At 40.9% G+C, this 19794-nt stretch overlaps 1 protein-coding gene across 1 annotated transcript; it reads left to right on the top strand.

Moving 5' to 3' along the window:
* The first annotated feature begins 880 nt into the window (after positions 1 to 880).
* Positions 881 to 15350, top strand: dpm2 (dolichyl-phosphate mannosyltransferase subunit 2, regulatory). Its single transcript, XM_062031453.1, has 4 exons — positions 881 to 1012; positions 9147 to 9236; positions 14787 to 14889; positions 15005 to 15350. The coding sequence occupies exons 1-4, from the start codon at positions 1010 to 1012 to the stop codon at positions 15058 to 15060; spliced, it is 252 nt and encodes an 83-aa protein (XP_061887437.1). The 5' UTR covers positions 881 to 1009; the 3' UTR covers positions 15061 to 15350.
* Positions 15351 to 19794: the final 4444 nt, after the last annotated feature.

Below are 19794 nucleotides of genomic sequence, written 5' to 3'. Positions count from 1 at the left end.
GCTTCAAAAATTGGTCTTCTCAGTTCCCAAACGTTTACTGAGTGTTGTTAAAAGGAAAGGCCATGTAACACAGTGGTAAAAATGCCCCTGTGCCAACTTTTTTGCAATGTGTTGCTGCCATTAAATTCTAAGTTAATGATTATTTTCAAAAAAAAAAAATGTTTCTCAGTTCGAACATTAAATATCTTGTCTTTGCAGTCTATTCAATTGAATATAAGTGGAAAAGGATTTGCAAATCATTGTATTCTGTTTTTATTTACGATTTACACAACGTGCCAACTTCACTGGTTTGGGGTTTTGTACATTGTAAAGACCTAGCTCATTTCCAAAAGCTTAATTAAAGTGTCGATACTCCTAAATAAATTCATATAAAACAAGCTAGGAAAATATAACAAGTAGCTATGGAAACACTGATATGAGGTATTTGCTACATTTGCAGAAGTGATAAGCTGCAAAAAACACTTTTTCTATTATTTTGAATAAATATGTAATTTGCTCAGATTCAAAGTAAATTTGAGGTAACAAATATGTAAAGTTACGGTATTTTTAAATAAGGAATATACTACTTTAATCATGAAAGCCAAATGTGAGCTAAATGTAACATCAAATATGTTTGAAAAAAATGATATTTAAAAAACAAAAAACATCAGCAATGTTAGTAAAGGGACATTGATTGATTGATTGAAACTTTAATTAGTAGATTGCACAGTACAGTACATATTCCGTACAATTGACCACTAAATGGTAAGACCCGAATACGTTTTTCAACTTTTTTAAGTCGGGGTCCACGTTAATCAATTCATTGTAGATGGATGGAAAGAGAAACCAAGATAGAGAGATTGGCGAGTGATAAAAAAAAACATCAACAGAGGTGTCCGTCATTAACAGTAATTGCACGATGTCATCCAATAGGGGGCAGTAGATACTCGTATACTAATTTTAGCAGCAAAAGTTTAGAAGCAAGAAGAAGAGCACCAGGAAACGTCAAGAGAAGATCCCTAGCAGAGAAATGGTAAGAGAAATAAGATCAATTTATTTTTTTAAAAAAAGGGTAATAAAGATGATAATGTCACAGCTTTTGCCGTCTGTGGAAGTCATGGTTTTCGGTTAGTTAGAAACTAACACAAAAATAGAGACATATCCGCACTTTGTTTGACATAGCGTTTAATTATTTTTTGTTTACATTTATTGGGTCCAGTCATTTTACGTTAATAGGCGCATTAAGGTTCATGTTCTGTCATTAGACGGTGAGTGTGATACTTTCATTTGCTACAATATCAGCTATGGTGAGACTGTTTTACGTCATCAAAGTTAAGAGCTTTATTCAGCGTGCGCTGCTGGAGCTGAACAAGTTTACCGTCACATTGTGATGGAACACCCTACTTTCCCACCAAGTACTCGGCATCATGTGTGTTGTGAGACGATGTATATTTATATAGCTATTGAAAATGATTAACTAAAAATATTCCGAAAAAGTAATCAAAATAGCTAATTTTTTTGTTTTGTTTTTCAAAATAAGACTTCTGCTACAACCAACAGGTCGCCTTCTACGCATACTTGCCAACCCTCCCGATTTTCCCGGGAGACTCCCGAATTTCAGTGCCCCTCCCGAAAATCTCCTGGGGCAACCATTCTCCCGAATTACTCCCGATTTCCACCCGGACAACAATATTGGGGGCGTGCCTTTAAGGCACTGCCTTTAGCGTCCTCTACAACCCGTCGTCACGTCCGCTTTTCCTCCATACAAACAGCGTGCAGGCCCAGTCACATAATATATGCGGCGTTTACACACACACAAGTAATGCAAGGCATACTTGATCAACAGCCATACAGGTCACACTGAAGGTGGACCGTATAAACAACTTTAACACGGTTACAAATATGCGCCACACTGTGAACCCACACCAAACAAGAATGACAAACACATTTTGGGAGAACATCCGCACCGTAACACAACAGCACAAATACCCAGAAACCCTTGCAGCACTAACTCTTCCGGGACGCTACAATATACACCCCCGCTACCACCAAACCCCGCCCCCCCCAATCCTGCCCACCTCAACCCCGCCCACCCCTCCCCATCTCCCGAATTCGGAGGTCTCAAGGTTGACAAGTATGCTTCTATGTTAAGTTAAAAAACTTAAAGTACCAATGATTGTCACACACACACTAGTTGTGGTGAAATTATCCTCTGCATTTGACCCATCACCCTTGATCACCCCCTGGGAGGTGAGGCCAGCAGTGAGCAGCAGCGGTGGCCACGCCCGGGAATCATTTTGGCGATTTATTGATGCTGAGTGTCAAGCAGGGAGGTAATGGGTCCCATTTTTATAGTATTTGGTTTGACTCGGCCGGGGTTTGAACTAGGGCTGGGCGATATGGCCTTTTATTAATATCTCAATATTTTTAGGCCATGTCACGACACACGATATACATCTCTATATTTTGCCTTAGCCTTGAATTAACACTTGATGCATATAATCACACCAGTATGATAATTCTTTGTGTCTACATTAAAACATTATTGTTCATACTGCATTAATATATGCTCATTTTAAACTTTCATGCAGAGAGGGAAATCACAACTAAGTCAATTTACCAAAACTGTATTTATTAAACAGTTATTAAGCAGTGGCACAAACATTCATGTCATTTCCAAAACAAAGTGCAAGATTGTCAGAGACATTTTAAAACAAGCTATTAGTGCACTTTTGTTCCAGATGTCACTAAGGGAACTTATCAAAACAACACTAAATTAAAGTGCACTTTTTGTACAGAACGCCACTACAATAGTTTGAAAGAAATAAAGTGCACGTTTGTGCATGATGTCACACAAGATATTTCAATAACTGTCAAATAAAAATTAGCTGAATAATAGGAAGTATATGCAAAATACGATAAGGGTATCGCAACTGGCTCACCTTTACAGGTACTCGCCCCTGCACCATCTGTGAGCCTGTGGCCTCGCTCTCTTCATCTCTCCTTCCATCAAGGCACCGGCGGGACTCTGCATGGCAGGGACGTCCTCCTCCCTGAGCCAAAACTAAGCTTGACCGCATACCTCAACTGGACATGAGTTGGTTGGCATCAGCAGATTCTCAAATGGGCACCCCCCGTCATCAACGTTTCGTCGAATTAAGCCCATGACGCTTCGGAGGGGCTCGACGGCAGATCCAGCGTCCTGGATCTACCCCCGCTGAATGCCACCCAACTCTATGTCCCTAGTCCTTCAGTAGGTCGGCTCTGCCATCGCACCTTTCTTTGTAACCAAATCCAGCGCGATGCTTCCTCTGCCCTTTTAGTGATGTTGGCTACCAGCCGCTTCCTAGCCAGCCCCTCGATCCCTAGCAGTCCGAGTGCTCTCCAGAGCGACCGCCCCGCAAAGCCTCTACAGCCCACCTCCACCGGTAGGTTCCAGGCCTTCCATCCATTGTGCTGGCTCTCGAGGATGAGGGTTTGGTACTTCTTGAGCTTGCGTTCGTACGCCTCCTCCATCCTCTCTTCCCAAGGTACTGTCAGCTCGATAAGCACCACCTGTTTGGTTCCTCTAGACCACAGAACAATATCAGGTCTCAGGGTAGTGTGGGCTATCTCCTCTGGGAATTTGAGCTGCTTCTTCAGGTCGGCCCGCATCTCCCAGTCGTTTGCTGTGGCCAGAACTCCTTTGTTCCTCCCTCCTGCTGCTGCGCTTTCACCTGCCCTGACGAAGTGGATGAAGCGTGGCCCATTAGAGAGCTGCCTTGTCCTCTTCCTGGCCTGCTCAACACCTTCTGCCAGCTGAGCAAGGATCTGGTCATGACGCCACCGGAACTTGCCATCTGCTAAGCTTGAGTGACAAGAGGAGAGGACATGCTCCAGGTTAGCTATCTTCCCGCAGAGTGTGCAGCTGGGGCTCTCTACCATTCCCCAAGTATGGAGGTTTGATGGGGTGGGCAGGACATCATATGTAGAACACAGCAGGAACCTGATCCGGTAGCCTTCCATGCTCCAGATGTCCTGCCAGGTTAGAGATCTGTCTTTTACACTCTCCCATCTAGTCCAGCTGCCCTGTTTTTTCATGGCTACTGCCTTGACATACCGGCTTTCCTCCTCAGCCTTTCGGACCTCCCTCTGCACCAAGCCTCGCCGCTCCTTTGGGTCAGCTTTGTTCCATCTTGTTCTGGATGAGCAACCCAGACCAAGTCTTCCCTGGGCTACTGATCCCACAATGTCCGCGTGATGCAGTCGATCCTCCGCCTCCCTCAGTGCTTTGCTGGCTAACCACTTTCTGCCTGACCTGACGACAATGCCTGCCTGCCGTACTCGCTTGTCTTTGCTGTCTCGTAGCATCATGGCCTGGCGTGTTTTTGTCACCTTGTACTCCTCCACTGTCAAATAAAAATTAGCTGAATAATAGGAAGTCAAATAGTGTATGTGGTAGGTTACTGCGGACGTTATCTCCTTCTGTTTTAGACAGAAGACAGAAGTGTGGCACCGGCCGAGATGTTGACATGCAGAGTTTCAAGCACTCCTCATTCTCTAGCGGGTGACTTTTCAAATGATGCTACAAATTAGCAGTGGTGCTACTTCTTGCAGCAACGCTTTTGCCGCATACTTGTAAAACATGAAGCCAAACCACCACCAGGCGATGGACCCCGTGCTGTTTTTCTTGGGAATTAATTATTCCTTCATTTGTTACCAGATTCAAACTTTCTTTCTCTCGTATTACCACTCGCACCGCTCCGTTAGCACCTGCCACTGCTAACGTTACCCATGTCGCTACCTCTCTGCTCGGCAAGGGCGTGTGACGTATGTAAGAAGGTGCACTTGTTTTATGTCTCTGTGAGAAGCAGAGACAAGAAAGAGTGAGAAACGCATGTAGTGTAATGCCCGCAGCTAAAAGCAACTGCGTGAGAACGTATACTCGAATATCACGATATAGTCATTTTCTATATCGCACAGATACAAACCCGCGATATATCGAGCATATTCAATATATCGCCCAGCCCTAGTTTGAACTCACAAACTACCGATCTCAAGCGGAGACTCTAACCATGCTATGTTTGTTAGGATAGGATATACGGTATATTGCCAAAAGTATTTGGCCACCTGCCTTGACTCACATATGAACTTGAAGTGCCATCCCATTCTTAACCAATAGGGTTCAATATGATGTCGGTCCACCTTTTGCAGCTATTACAGCTGCAACTCTACTGGGAAGGCTGTCCGCAAGGTTGCGGAGTGTGTTTATAGGAATTTTCCACCTTTCTTCCAAAAGCGCATTGGTGTGGTCACACACTGATGTTGGTCGGCTCTCAGTCTCCGTTCTAATTCATCCCAAAGGTGTTCTATCGAGTTCAGGTCAGGACTCTGTGCAGGCCAGTCAAGTTCATCCGCACCAGACTCTGTCATCCATGTCTTTATGGACCTTGCTTTGTGCACTGGTGCACAGTCATGTTGGAAGAGGAAGGGGCCCTCTCCAAACTGTTCCCACAAAGTTGGGAGCATGGAATTGTCCGAAATGTTTTGGTATCCTGGAGCATTCAAAGTTCCTTGCACTGGAACTAAGGGGCCAAGCCCAACTCCTGGAAAAACAACCCCACACCATAATTCCTCCTCCAACAAATTTCACACTCTGCACAATACAGTCGGAAATGTACAGTTCTCCTGGCAACCTCCAAACCCAGACTCGTCCATCAGATTGCCAGATGGAAAAGTGTGACTCATCACCCCAGAGAAGGCGTCTCCACTGCTCTAGAGTCCAGTGGCGACGTGCTTTACACCACTGCATCTGGCGCTTTGCACTGGACTTGGTGATGTATGGCTTAGATACAGCTGCTTGGCCATGGAAACCCATTCCATGAAGCTCTCTGCGTACTGTACGTGGGCTAATTGGAAGGTCACATGAAGTTTGGAGCTCTGTAGCAACTGACTGTGCAGAAAGTCGGCGACCTCTTTGCACTATGCGCTTCAGCATCCACTGACCCCTCTCTGTCAGTTTACGTGGCCTACCACTTGGTGGCTGAGTTGCTGTTGTTCCCAAACTCTTTTATTTTCTTATAATAATGCCGTCTGTTGACTTTGGAATATTTAGGAGCGAGGACTTTTCACAACTTGATTTGTTGCACAGGTGGCATCCTATGACAGTTCCACGCTGGAAATCACTGAGCTCCTGAGAGCGGCCCATTCTTTCACAAATGTTTGTAGAAACAGTCTCCATGCCTAAGTGCTTGATTTTATACACCTGTGGCCGGGCCAAGTGATTAGGACACCTGATTCTGATCATTTGGATGGGGGGCCAAATACTTTTGGCTATATAGTGTACTTTTGTTACTACCTCAATGGGGAACTTACGTGGTTGCAGGCCATATTTTTAAATACAGTAACAAAAGTAATATGTAATGATAAACTAAAAATGAGTAATAAATAATACATATTTCGCACAGATAATTGCACTATGTATAGATGAATAATAAAATAAAACATTATATTACATACCAAGAAAAAAGCAGATGACAGTACCGTATTTTCCGGACTATAAGGTGCACTTAAAATCCTTTTTTTTTTTTTCTCAATACTTGACAGTGCGCCTTATTACCCGGTGCGCCTAACGTATGGAATAATTCTGGTTTTGCTTACCGACCTCGAAGCTATTTTATTTGGTACATGGTGAAATGATAAGTGTGACGAGTAGATGGCAGTCAAACATAAAAGATATGTGTAGACTGCAATATAATGGCGGTCACACACAAGAGATACGTGTAGACCAGACCTGGGAAAATTAAGGCCCGGGGGCCACATGCGGCCCGTTATGCTTTTCAATCTGGCCCGCCGGACATTCCCAAATAATTTTTTTAGATGTTTAAGATGGAAAGTGTAGCTGCCATTATGATGTGCAGTGATGTTTTCTAATGACCGTAAGTCTTCAACCATACTAAGTATTTCAATGGTTGGAATCTGCGCTTTTGGATGTTATACTAGTTACTATGGTAATCTAATAAATTACTATGGTAATCTAATTAATTACTATGGTAATCTAATTAGTTACTATGGTCATTTAATTAGTTACTATAGTAATCTACGTCACAGCAGCTCAGACGAGGCACCAAGCAGTGTGGGCGGGGAGCGTTTCCACAGACGCGGAAGGAGATTTTCACAACAAAGTTCTAAAGCTTAGTGCTATATCAGATTGTAGGTGGGTATATTTTGTACCCTTCACGTTCATATTTCACTGTTTGTTGCATTTTTGTTGTGTTTCACTTGATTGTAAAATGTGCCGATCGAAAGAGGGTGTGACATTCATATTTTGTCAATATTCAGTGTTTTATCCTTCATAAAAAAATGTAAAATTCCATTACGTTTTTTAAGGCGGTCTGTCATGACGTTTTTAGCATTCAATCAGACATTATTGTGAAGTTTTGTATTAGTGTTCCTAAAAATAGATATACCGGCACCCAGACACATTTTTTTCTCTCAATGTGGCCCCCAGGTCAAAATAATTGCCCAGGCCTGGTGTAGACCGTAAGATGACTCAAGTAAACAACACCAACATTTTATATGTTTCATTGAAAATATAGAACATTACACACGGCGCTCAAAAATCTATTAAAATATTTTAGTACGACTTTGGTAAGCTATTAAGCCGCACCGCTTGATGGATTGTACTGTGCTTCAACATACGAGTATTATTATGGTTCGTGTATAAGGTAAGACATTATCTGGCATTTTGTTTCACAATACTATGCAAAAGCAACTTTTCTTACCTTCTGGTACATGCTGATCTGTATTTGGGATCTGCATAAGTCCTGAAAAATTGCGCACGTCCGCATTTGTAGTCCGTAGTCGATAAGCTTCTTCTTTTTCTCTATCTTCTTGTTATGGGACATTCACCCTGTGCTGTTGCCATTTCTAATATAAAGTAGTGTAAAGGTCTTACTTATATCTGCCATGAAAGCGCTAAAACATACCGGTTTAGTGAGTTTACATTATTCACCCAAGCAACTTTAGTTATTAGAGAGTTCCGGTCGGACGGTTTTTCACGGGACACATTTCCAGGGATGAGAAGATGCTGCTCCGTTATTGATTTAAGTAAAGTCTGAATGTCATTAAAACAGTTAGCTCCATTTTTTGACACTTCTTACACTCCCGTCTTTGCACGCTACACCGCTACAATAAAGATGACGTGGAGAAGACGCTGCCGAAGGTGAGCCACATAAATAAGACCGCGGCTTGATGATTATCTGTAAAACGTAGAGCCCAAATAGAAAACGCTCTAAAGCCTGCAGACTTTTTTGGGGCTCTGGGAATCACTAATAAGCCAGTGTTCTTTAAACGCAGATTTCTGGCCGGGACGTATGGTACAATACAATCAGCAAGATAGGATGGAGCTAGACCATTTAGTATTTTATACAGGAGTAGTAATACCTTTAAAGTAATCTTAAGTGCACAGGAAGCCAGTGCAGGTGAGCCAGTATAGGTGTAATATGTTCAAACATATAATTATTTGGAAAAGTTGGGCTGGTTGTATTAAAAACATAATAGGCCATACATTTGGATCCGGCCCGTGAATGAATTATCTATGGCTCCCGGGATGATATTTGATTAGTATTAGAACCGGCCTGCAGGCCACAGCCGCCTGCTGCTGTTTTGCACGCACCAATACTCCATCAGTGTTGGCGCTAGGATTTTTCAAATCAGGTCCCACTCTTTTGTAACCGTTTTGAAAACAAATGATAAATGTATGCATTATCCTGTTACATCTCACATTCTATATTGTGTTTTGGAAAAAGGTTGTCATCAACATTACTTAATTCATTAAAAAAAATTATACAAAAGAAAACAAATCTTTATGCATATGTAAATGTATTGTTATAAACATTAATTCACTTTCTTCTTTCCTTCATGGATCTAAACTTTACCGCTGCCAGTATTTTTTTCTAAACTTGTATTGTAATATTTTCAGGATGTGTTTGTTCTATTTTTTTGGCCAAAGTAAGACAAAGAAAAAAATCTGAAGTTGTCTTCATTTTTTAGTTTTAATGCCATGATTTTAATAGTCCGGCCCGCGTGTGTACATTTTTTCCTCCATGCGACTGAGCTAAAATGAATTTGACACCCCTGCCCTACGGAATTTAATTCTTGGGGTTGTGTGTTTACTTGGTTTTCAGGCTACGGGAGTGGATCAAGCTGCCGGCATGAGTCTGATTGTCTTCAGTCTTCTGCTGATGACTTACTATTCTATCTGGGTCATCATTCTGGTAGGTCGGAAAACTGCTCTTTTAATATCTTGGTGAATTCAAAACGTAAAACGCAAAGTACAAATTAAAAATTTGAATCCTCTAAAGGTTCTACAATTGGGAATTTGACCAACATAATTAAAATTTTAAAAAACAAACTCAAAAGTTACAATACACAAAAATGTTTAAAGGGGTCATTTAAGCAAAAACTACTTTTTTTTAACCTGTTGACCAATGTTCCCTCTAGCATTTTTTTTAGTTTGAGCAAACCCACAAACTTTCTTAGCAGACGTTCACACTGGCTATGCCAGTTTCCATAACGTGATACAACAAATTACATGACTTAATAAATAGTAATACAAGTAATTTATATTAGATTCATTTTAATGTACATACTATTTATTTTGTTATAGGAGCGCTTTGCTGTTTTGAAAGACCTTCCACAAAAAGCTATATAATTTAGTGTTTTTCAGAACCTGCTTCAAAAATGAGTCTCTGACAAGTTTTTTTAACTAACCTTGCCGGCAAACAGTTGAATAGTCAAAATGATGAGAAAGAGAGGACCTACAATGGAACCTTGAGGAACACCACTAGTATAACTAAAGAAGTTGAACAAATGACTACTCACCGCATCTGAAGTAAACATGCTACAGCAACACCTTAGTTATATAAATTACATTACCAAAAAAAATTGCACGGCCAAAAAGGACAGGACCTAAGGCAGAGGTGTCCAAAGTGTAGCCCGGAGGCCATGTATAGTCATTGAAGACAGAACAAGCTGAAACAGCAACTATTTTTTTAACGGACTGCGGCACATTTCAAAAATATTATTTATTGATAAAATTAAATTAAAAATTAAATTGAACTAGAAAAAATTGCAATGTTGACTGTAATAACGCCGTCTTGTTAAAAACCTTGCTCATTTTGCAAAGCGGATCTTGTTTTTATGGCAGTACATCTGAGATATGTAAGCATTCAAAGCAGAGACATGATGTCGGACATTTGGAGGGAGGATGTGTGAAAAATAACTATCATATTAGCCAAAGTCAGCCAGCTAAACTTTGTCTACATCAATTCAAGCACGTTTTAAAGCAGCGTCAATTTGCAATGCCGAAAAAAAGGCCCTTCAACAAATGCGAACCACACACACACACACACACGCACACACACACACACACACACACGCACGCACGCACGCACGCACACACACACACACACACACACACACACACACACAGAGAGAGAGAGAGACAGGCACAAATGCGGAGGTATCATAAGATTAAACATACAATCTATTAAAAAGCCAACATTTTGATAATTAATCAAATATAGAATTCTACACATTGATTCTGTTAGAGTGCTAAAACTGCCAAGAGTTAATCAATAGTCAATACACCAGCTTTTTTAACATCCCAAAATACTTTTCTTTTTGAGTTTGTTATATTTTGTGTTTTGTTGTTTGTTTTCATTGCTGCTATTTTAACTGTTTTTTAAATACATAAACAGGGTTAATTGTTTTTTTAGTACTTTGCCTTTATTTTCTTTTAAATGGACGACATTTTAAGTCACTTCAATTTTTATAACAGCTGAATGAGAAGCACAGTTACAGAATAAATAAATATTTATGAATTAATTAGTCATCTTTGTTGTTCGTAATCACATGCCTAAAATAACAAGCTGAATTTAGAAACTCTCTCTGGCAGAGTCTCCTGTCAGAGAGAGTTTCAATTCCCACCTCCGGAAGAACTTTGAACATGTCACGAGGGAGGTGCTGGACATTGAGTCCGAATGGACCATGTTCCGCACCTCTATTGTCGAGGCGGCTGATTGGAGCTGTGGCTGCAAGGTAGTTGGTGCCTGTCGTGGAGGTAATCCTAGAACCCGTTGGTGGACACCGGCGGTGAGGGATGCCGTCAAGCTGAAGAAGGAGTCCTATCGGGTTCTTTTGGCTCATAGGACTCCTGAGGCAGCGGACAGGTACCGACAGGCCAAGCGGTGTGCGGCTTCGGCGGTCGCAGAGGCAAAAACTCGGACATGGGAGGAGTTCTGGGAAGCCATGGAAAACGACTTCCGGACGGCTTCGAAGCGATTCTGGACCACCATCTGCCGCCTCAGGAAGGGGAAGCAGTGCACTATCAACACCGTGTATGGTGAGGATGGTGTTCTGCTGACCTCGACTGCGGATGTTGTGGATCGGTGGAGGGAATACTTCGAAGACCTCCTCAATCCCACCAACACGTCTTCCTATGAGGAAGCAGTGCCTGGGGAATCTGTGGTGGGCTCTCCTATTTCTGGGGCTGAGGTTGCTGAGGTAGTTAAAAAGCTCCTCGGTGGCAAGGCCCCGGGGGTGGATGAGATCCGCCCGGAGTTCCTTAAGGCTCTGGATGCTGTGGGGCTGTCTTGGTTGACAAGACTCTGCAGCATTGCGTGGACATCGGGGACGGTACCTCTGGATTGGCAGACCGGGGTGGTGGTTCCTCTCTTTAAGAAGGGGAACCGGAGGGTGTGTTCTAACTATCGTGGGATCACACTCCTAAGCCTTCCCGGTAAGGTCTATTCAGGTGTGCTGGAGAGGAGGCTACGCCGGATAGTCGGACCTCGGATTCAGGAGGAACAGTGTGGTTTTCGTCCTGGTCGTGGAACTGTGGACCAGCTCTATACTCTCGGCAGGGTCCTTGAGGGTGCATGGGAGTTTGCCCAACCAGTCTACATGTGTTTTGTGGACTTGGAGAAGGCATTCGACCGTGTCCCTCGGGAAGTCCTGTGGGGAGTGCTCAGAGAGTATGGGGTATCGGACTGTCTGATTGTGGCGGTCCGCTCCCTGTATGATCAGTGCCAGAGTTTGGTCCGCATTGCCGGCAGTAAGTCGGACACGTTTCCAGTGAGGGTTGGACTCCGCCAAGGCTGCCCTTTGTCACCGATTCTGTTCATAACTTTTATGGACAGAATTTCTAGGCGCAGTCAAGGCGTTGAGGGGATCCGGTTTGGTGGCTGCAGGATTAGGTCTCTGCTTTTTGCAGATTATGTGGTCCTGATGGCTTCATCTGGCCAGGATCTACAGCTCTCGCTGGATCGGTTCGCAGCTGAGTGTGAAGCGACTGGGATGAGAATCAGCACCTCCAAGTCCGAATCCATGGTTCTCGCCCGGAAAAGGGTGGAGTGCCATCTCCGGGTTGCGGAGGAGACCCTGCCCCAAGTGGAGGAGTTCAAGTACCTCGGAGTCTTGTTCACGAGTGAGGGAAGAGTGGATCGTGAGATCGACAGGCGGATCGGTGCAGCGTCTTCAGTAATGCGGACTCTGTATCGATCCGTTGTGGTGAAGAAGGAGCTGAGCCGGAAGGCAAAGCTCTCAATTTACCGGTCGATCTACGTTCCCATCCTCACCTATGGTCATGAGCTTTGGGTTATGACCGAAAGGACAAGATCACGGGTACAAGCGGCCGAAATGAGTTTCCTTCGCCGGGTGGCGGGGCTCTCCCTTAGAGATAGGGTGAGAAGCTCTGCCATCCGGGTGGAGCTCAAAGTAAAGCCGCTGCTCCTCCACATCGAGAGGAGCCAGATGAGGTGGTTCGGGCATCTGGTCAGGATGCCACCCGAACGCCTCCCTCGGGAGGTGTTTAGGGCACGTCCGACCGGTAGGAGGCCACGGGGAAAACCCAGGACACGTTGGGAAGACTATGTCTCCCGGCTGGCCTGGGAACGCCTCGGGATCCCCCGGGAGGAGCTGGACGAAGTGGCTGGGGAGAGGGAAGTCTGGGCTTCCCTGCTTAAGCTGCTGCCCCCGCGACCCGACCTCGGATAAGCGGAAGAAGATGGATGGATGGATGGATGAATTTAGAGGTCGATGAAAAAATTAGAGCCATTAATGTGTACACCTTATCTGATAAGTGGACTAATCGTTAAGATAATCGTTGACTCATCGACTATGAAAATAATCGTTAGTTGCAACCCTACCGTCAACATAACATTAACATTAAATTTAACTGACGTAACTAATGTTGGTTATACCTGAATTAAATTGATGTGAAACGCTGTCAGTATGATACTGTTGTCATGTCAGTCAGGTTCTGTTCACACAGAGCAAGCCCTGCCACAGTTATTAAGAGAACTAGCCTACACGATGGACATACTGAAGTTTTTCAATAAAGTACGTTTTTACAACTATTGGAAGTAACAATTCGCTCCAGCTAAGAGCTAACAGTCCCATGTAATTAATAAACAAGGTGCTCCCCATTTGGATAGAGGGAAAACCTGTCTATCAAACCAAATCAAAATTGTTAGCATGATGGTTAGATTTCTGCCACTTGTTTTAGCTCTGGAAAAAAGAAAGCCGAGCTCATTCACATATAATTATCATCAGAAATTCCGATATATGAATAACAATAACTCCACCACCTCTTGTGAGCAAACCAATATTGTAAGTGCAAAAATCATGTCAATCAATTGGGGGCTAGGCCCCTCCTCCCCCTTATCTTAAAACCTAATGATGCCCCTGGCTGGTCATACAACATGTATTAAACTAATTAAGTTACATTGGAAAGTTGTACATAATGTATTTTTTTTACAGTTCAAGTTGAATTTTAGATTTGGTTTAAGTTGTACCATGCGCACCAGACGTGGAAGCAGTGCGCACTTTAGAGGGAACATTGGTCACCACTCGGGACTCACCTGAACTAATTCTGCCCACAATGCGGACTAAACTATTGGGCCAGACTGAGAAATTAAAATTACCTACCGATCAAAAGAAAAAAGTCATTTTTATATTTGAATATTTTTTTAATCACACTTTTTTTTATTTATGTGTTTTCTCTGATTCAACTCCTCAGATATACCATGTACTAAAAACCTCACCAGACACTTCTGAGTTTGTGTTTTGACACAAAATATTTTTTTATCCACAATTTGTGGGTAAAAACTTGTTCCTAAAATGAAGTTGTTTTAAATTTGTGTAACGAACTTGATTCAATATGAAGTAGTTACATCATGTATTGGCCCGACAATGCTGATACTGCTACTTTAAATTTTCAAGATCATTGAATGATTAAAATTTTGATCACGGAATGGCAGTGTAACAATATCAATTAATATTTAAAATATTTCCTACTATTGGCTCCGATTAAATCTTTAGGATTTTGTCCTTAAAGCCCTCCTATGTTCAGGAACTTATTTTTTGAGTTTGTAAACAGTAACAAAAACGACAAAAAATACATTTAACAGTAAAAAAATATCGATCCAACCTAAAAAATGCAGTTCCGCTTTAAACTAGGTATGTTTCAATCAGGTATCAGATAAAATAATACAACCGTAAATAATATGTTACTGCATACCTCAGCAGCCAAATTAGGAGCATTTGTAAACCATTTTAAAATGCTTATATTATAATTTTTATTATAAATCATATACTGGGATATATCTCGTTATTGTAAGAGGCTGCAATATATATCGTGATTCCTAGTGTCCATCCGAAAGGTCTTATTGCAACTGTCAAATGATCTAACTGCTTTTGTTGTTGTTATTGTTCATATAGGACAGCTTTTTAACTGAAATGTTGTCCTCCTTTTTAATTTCCAGCCTTTCGTGGACAGCAATCATGTACTCCACAAGTATTTTCTTCCACGGGAGTATTCTGTAATTCTGCCTGGCATTGCAGCCGTAGTACTACTCCTTTGTATTGGTAAGCTTCACACTCGTACATAGAAATTACCTCTACCCTCATTAACTTCTCCGCATGACACAATCAGTTCTGCGTTTTGCATTTATCATTAATTCCTTATCTTTTATCTCCACAGGGGCCTTCACTGCGTTTGTCATGTGGAAAAATCAGAAGCCAAAAAAGGTTAATTAATCACATGATCTGATTAAGTATATTGTTACTGTAAATCTGCAAAATCATTCCACTATACTTTTATTATTTTTGTATATAGTTTGGGCTGTAGTGATATTCAGGGGTTCCGCTATTAATTTCAATGTTATTGATATGTTAAAAAAAAAAACTACAGATCTGATTTAATCTAAAAATCAGCCTTTATTTTAGAATTCTATTCTTGAATAATGGATTTATCTCAGTGGACTATTTAACCCTCCTCTGACAATACAATATTGGTCTTTGCCTTCATATTAAAGAATTTAATCACTTTTAGCTTTTAGACATTGTGACTTGCATTTGAATGGATGTGTGTGGGCGCGTGCGTCAAAAGGTTGTGCAACAAAATATTAGATTATCATCATTTTTGTCCAGGCCAATTACACTAGGCATTTTTTAAGAAATATCTGATTTCTTTTTCTTATGGTTTTGTAAATGTATCACATTTGTCGTTTCTGATTATTTTAGAGCTTCCTGTGGGTTTTTCCTTCTTGGAATAAGGGTACTAACAATTTTGCCCTCATCTATTATATATTACATAAAATGGTTCCGTTAAATAAGCTTCATCCCATTGTGTATGAATTATAATATTTACATTACCATAACAATGGCCTCTGCTCTAATAAATGTGGTGCCCCAATTAGTAGTTAAGTGTAAAAAAGATAAGTGCTTCACACATCAAGTACCGGTAGATGCCGTCTTTGTTTCCCTTCAAAAAGTGCAATATTAGGTGGTGCCAATAGATGGCTCTAATTACTGGAGGTTTTGTACCACTTTGCTGATCCCAGATTTTGAGCACATAACAGAATTTAGTGCTGAAGCCTTGGTTCAAACTTTGTCTCCTGTGCGGTACTGATTTGTTGAAAAGCCAACCATCACAAATGTGCAAAATATGAAGTTACACAAGGAGAGAGGCAATGAAAGACATTTCAAATGAGTAAATGAAAGCTTTTGTGAAAGGGAACTCGGATAGAAAAGGAGATATCAGATCAAATGAAGACCAAGGCATCAGATCAAAAAGGGCATATGTGAATTAGGGAAGGAGACCTCTAACTGAAAGAAAGTGAAGTGATTATATTTGTATAGAGCTTTTTCCTAATCATAGAGATTGTGAAAAATAAAAAGCAACAAGATTTAATGGACAAGCAATAAAAGGCTCCTGATGACTTAAAAATACCACTGAACAGCAAAACAAAACAAAACAGCAAAATAGAACATGTCCAATGTATGTATTGTCAAGGAATTGAGAGTCTACATCTACTTTTTCTACTAATTTTTTGAAAGATCAAAGTTGGGACAATGTATACATTGAAAACGATGTAGATGATGCAAACATTGTCCGTTGAAACAACTTACTAGGAGTTAAAATAGAAACAATCAACCATGAATGATAAAAGGACCAAAAAAATTCTTGCAAAAAGAAGAATATATTACATAAAGAACATTTATAACACAAAGATCTACAGAGGCAGAACGCAAGTACAAAATGTAAAAGAACAGGCTAACTAGCATATTACGAACATGTAGGAAAGCATATTAGTCAGTTATTAGAAAAATAACATCAGAGCAACATTGGGCATCATAAATAGTATTAATAAAAAGGGTGCTAAGAAGAATTACCCTGAATACTTCTCAAACGTAAATGTAAAAAATGGTGAGAGCCGACTCCACCCTCCCTCGGCCGCTCACCAACTCTCGGCCAGTGTCCAGTTCGCATGGATGAGCGAGGATGCGGCTAAGGAGACCGAGGTGTCCGATACCTGCTCATTCAGCCAAAATAGTGTAATAGTGTTACCATATCTGAGTTATTGTGTAGAAATATGGAGAAATAACTACAAAAGTTTGCTTCATTCACTAACGGTGTTACAAAAAACATTTGTTTGGATATAGAACATTCAAACCCTTTATTTATTGAGTCAAAAATATTGAAAAACAATGACTTGGTGCATTTGCAAACAGCTAAAATTATGTACAAAGCAAACTATAACCTGCCACCCAAGAACATACAACAATTCTTCCCAACAAAATAGGAGAAATATAACCTTAGAGAAAAATCGAATTCAAAACATCTGTATGCACGTACAACACTTAAAACCTTTAGCATATCAGTGTTTGTAATTAAATCATGGAATGAATTTAGCAAGGAAGTCAAACAATGTACTAATATGATTCAGTTTTATAAACTGTTTAAACTTGCAAGTGTTCATAAAGTATCAAGAAGAAGAATCTTGATAAACATATTGAACCTGTAATTAGATAACCTTATTCATCTCACAGGCGAACCATAAATTAATTACAATTTATTCATGATAACTTTAATCGTTGTTTAATAATATTTATTTACTTGTTGTATATTAATGTATTTATTCACTTATTTATTTATTCACTGTTGTGTTACAAATAGAGAACAAACTTATGGGATAAAACTGCTATGATACGAAAAGGGGTAGGATGAAATAAACTCTGCTTCTTCCTACTCCTTTTCGGACATGCTGTAATGAAACAACTGGAAATATGTGATGAATTACATTGTAATTCTATGCATGTTGGAAATAAACTGACACCGACCAACCAACCAACTTTCTACAACACAATTCAAGGTTTGAAGGTGGAAAACATTGCACCGTGATACAACTCTCAAAAAAAAGAATAAGGATAAGGATAGATCAAATGGACGGATGAGATGAATGCACACGGATCAACAATGAGATTATGACTGGGCTTCTGTCCTGGCTTTATTCTGGGGGGGCGGGTTTACTCGCCTTCTGGATGAATTGTGGTTTGATTTGAATATTCCAAGAAGGGCTGCCAAGTTCTATCAAAAATACAACCAGAGCCGGTCAGCAAAAATCTATTCTTTCCAAGTTTTATATTAGTTCAGACGTCCCTGAGTCAACTCTTGTACGAGGGGGGAAGATTGTCTTTTTACTTAATGGGACACTATTATGCAAAACCAACCTTTTACTACCTGTTGGTACCTTCTTATGTGTATTTTGGATCTGGCATCGTGGAGATATTTATAAAACAGTGTACAGCCTTTACCTTTAAGCTGATACTGAGGGCGACTGTGTTGACTAGTTTGACACGTGCAAATGATTCAATGTCCAGTACTGTGGAACAGTGGCGTGCAGTCACTAGAGGCAGGGGAGGTGGGGCCTCACCTGCCATCATGGAAAGAAAAAAATGTAAAAAGAAACAAAAAAAAATTAAATTGTTATCCAGTATACTAAAGTTATTTTCCATTTAACTTCACCAGTTTTAGATTATTTTTATTTTCACATTTGCCATTCAAATACTGAGAAGAGACAGCAGCCAGTTGAGGCACGTCACTGATTTGTGCCTCAACATGGATTGTGCACAATGACTCGGCTAACTGCTGAGCTGCTGTGCAGCGAGACTGTATTGCTATATGAATTATATCAGCTAACTAAACTATGGCATAGTTTAGTTAGCTGATATATATAATGTACAGTGTATTTTGTCAAAAACTGTATGTGTGTAACGTATTTCTTGTGCTGAGCATTCATAAATCTGCTGCAAAAGACGTACTGGTTGAGGCTCGCAGTAATCCGGCCTCCTGGTGGTAGAGGGCGGTAGTGATCCCAGAGATCATTCCTCGGCCGCAGAAGAAAAAAAAAAAAAAAAGTTTGCAAGCGATTGTTTATTTCCTCTCGCCTGGACTTTTATTAAAAACATGGAGGATTACATATGTAAAATAAAACAGTTTTCTAAACTGGACTTTCAATCGAAGCAGGAGGTAATAATTAAAGGTAGACCAACGCCGGAGCTAAAAGGTTTGCTTTTGACTTCGGGACAGAAGACCCGTTCTTTTCAAATGGCATGGTACACACGCAAAGGCTGGCTGTGTGGATGTCCAGCAAGAAAGGTAAGACCATAATAATGTTTTTTTTAATTAAATGTGCTTTTTTGTGTGCTACAGTTGTGTAAAGAATGCTGGTATGAGCTTTTAAACATAACCCGTTAACTGCTGCCAATCACATGGTGAATAAGATACTATTTAGGGTTCATATGTTTGTAAATCTGACTGTGATGATGCAGTGCCTCACCAGACATTAACCTCACCGCACGCCACTGCTGTGGAAATATGTTTGGATATGACAATCCGATTATTTTAAGCTATCAAAATGAAATCAAATGTAGGCTATAGAACATAATGTATGCTGACCTTGAATGGAACATTGTCACAGCAGCGAGACCTGACCACGCACGGTCGAAAACTGTTTGTGTCCTCCATGCAATCGCCCCCGAGTGCTCCCACCTGAACCCAATTAAATGAGGTTACCATGGCAACCGCACCATAGCAAAGGTCCCATCCCTGTCAACACTTCCTGGTTCTCAAGAGGAAGTGGGCGGAGCAATCTGCCAAAAAGGAAATTCAGCATGAACAGAGGCCAGCAATCAATTCAGAGAAAACAAAATAAAAACAATATAAACAAATAAGGAAATTTGGCTCCAACAATTGAGAAGGGCAGGATGCCAAGAACAATTCAAAATAATAATAACAATGGAGCCATAAACAAATAATAATCATCTTTGAGGTTTTTTTTTATACTTCAGCTTCTTGCTTTCCTTGTTTTAGTATTGACTTTAGCAGAACGCACCAATCCTTTTTTATCCGGATAAGTCTCCATGACTCTTCCAAGTAACAAGGAGTCACGTGGAACGGTAGTGTCTGCGATCAGTACAATGTCATTT

This window comes from Entelurus aequoreus, linkage group LG21 (assembly GCF_033978785.1).
Source record: "Entelurus aequoreus isolate RoL-2023_Sb linkage group LG21, RoL_Eaeq_v1.1, whole genome shotgun sequence".
NCBI lineage: Eukaryota > Metazoa > Chordata > Actinopteri > Syngnathiformes > Syngnathidae > Entelurus > Entelurus aequoreus.
Note: the sequence above shows the minus strand (reverse complement) of the source record. Positions and strands in the feature narration are given on the sequence as shown.

Excerpts from the sequence above, each read along its gene's own strand:
- dpm2 (XM_062031453.1), top strand. Across the intron at positions 9,237-14,786 it reads CTATCTGGGTCATCATTCTG|CCTTTCGTGGACAGCAATCA; the intron begins GTAGGTCGGAAA and ends TTTAATTTCCAG. Across the intron at positions 14,890-15,004 it reads AGTACTACTCCTTTGTATTG|GGGCCTTCACTGCGTTTGTC; the intron begins GTAAGCTTCACA and ends TTATCTCCACAG.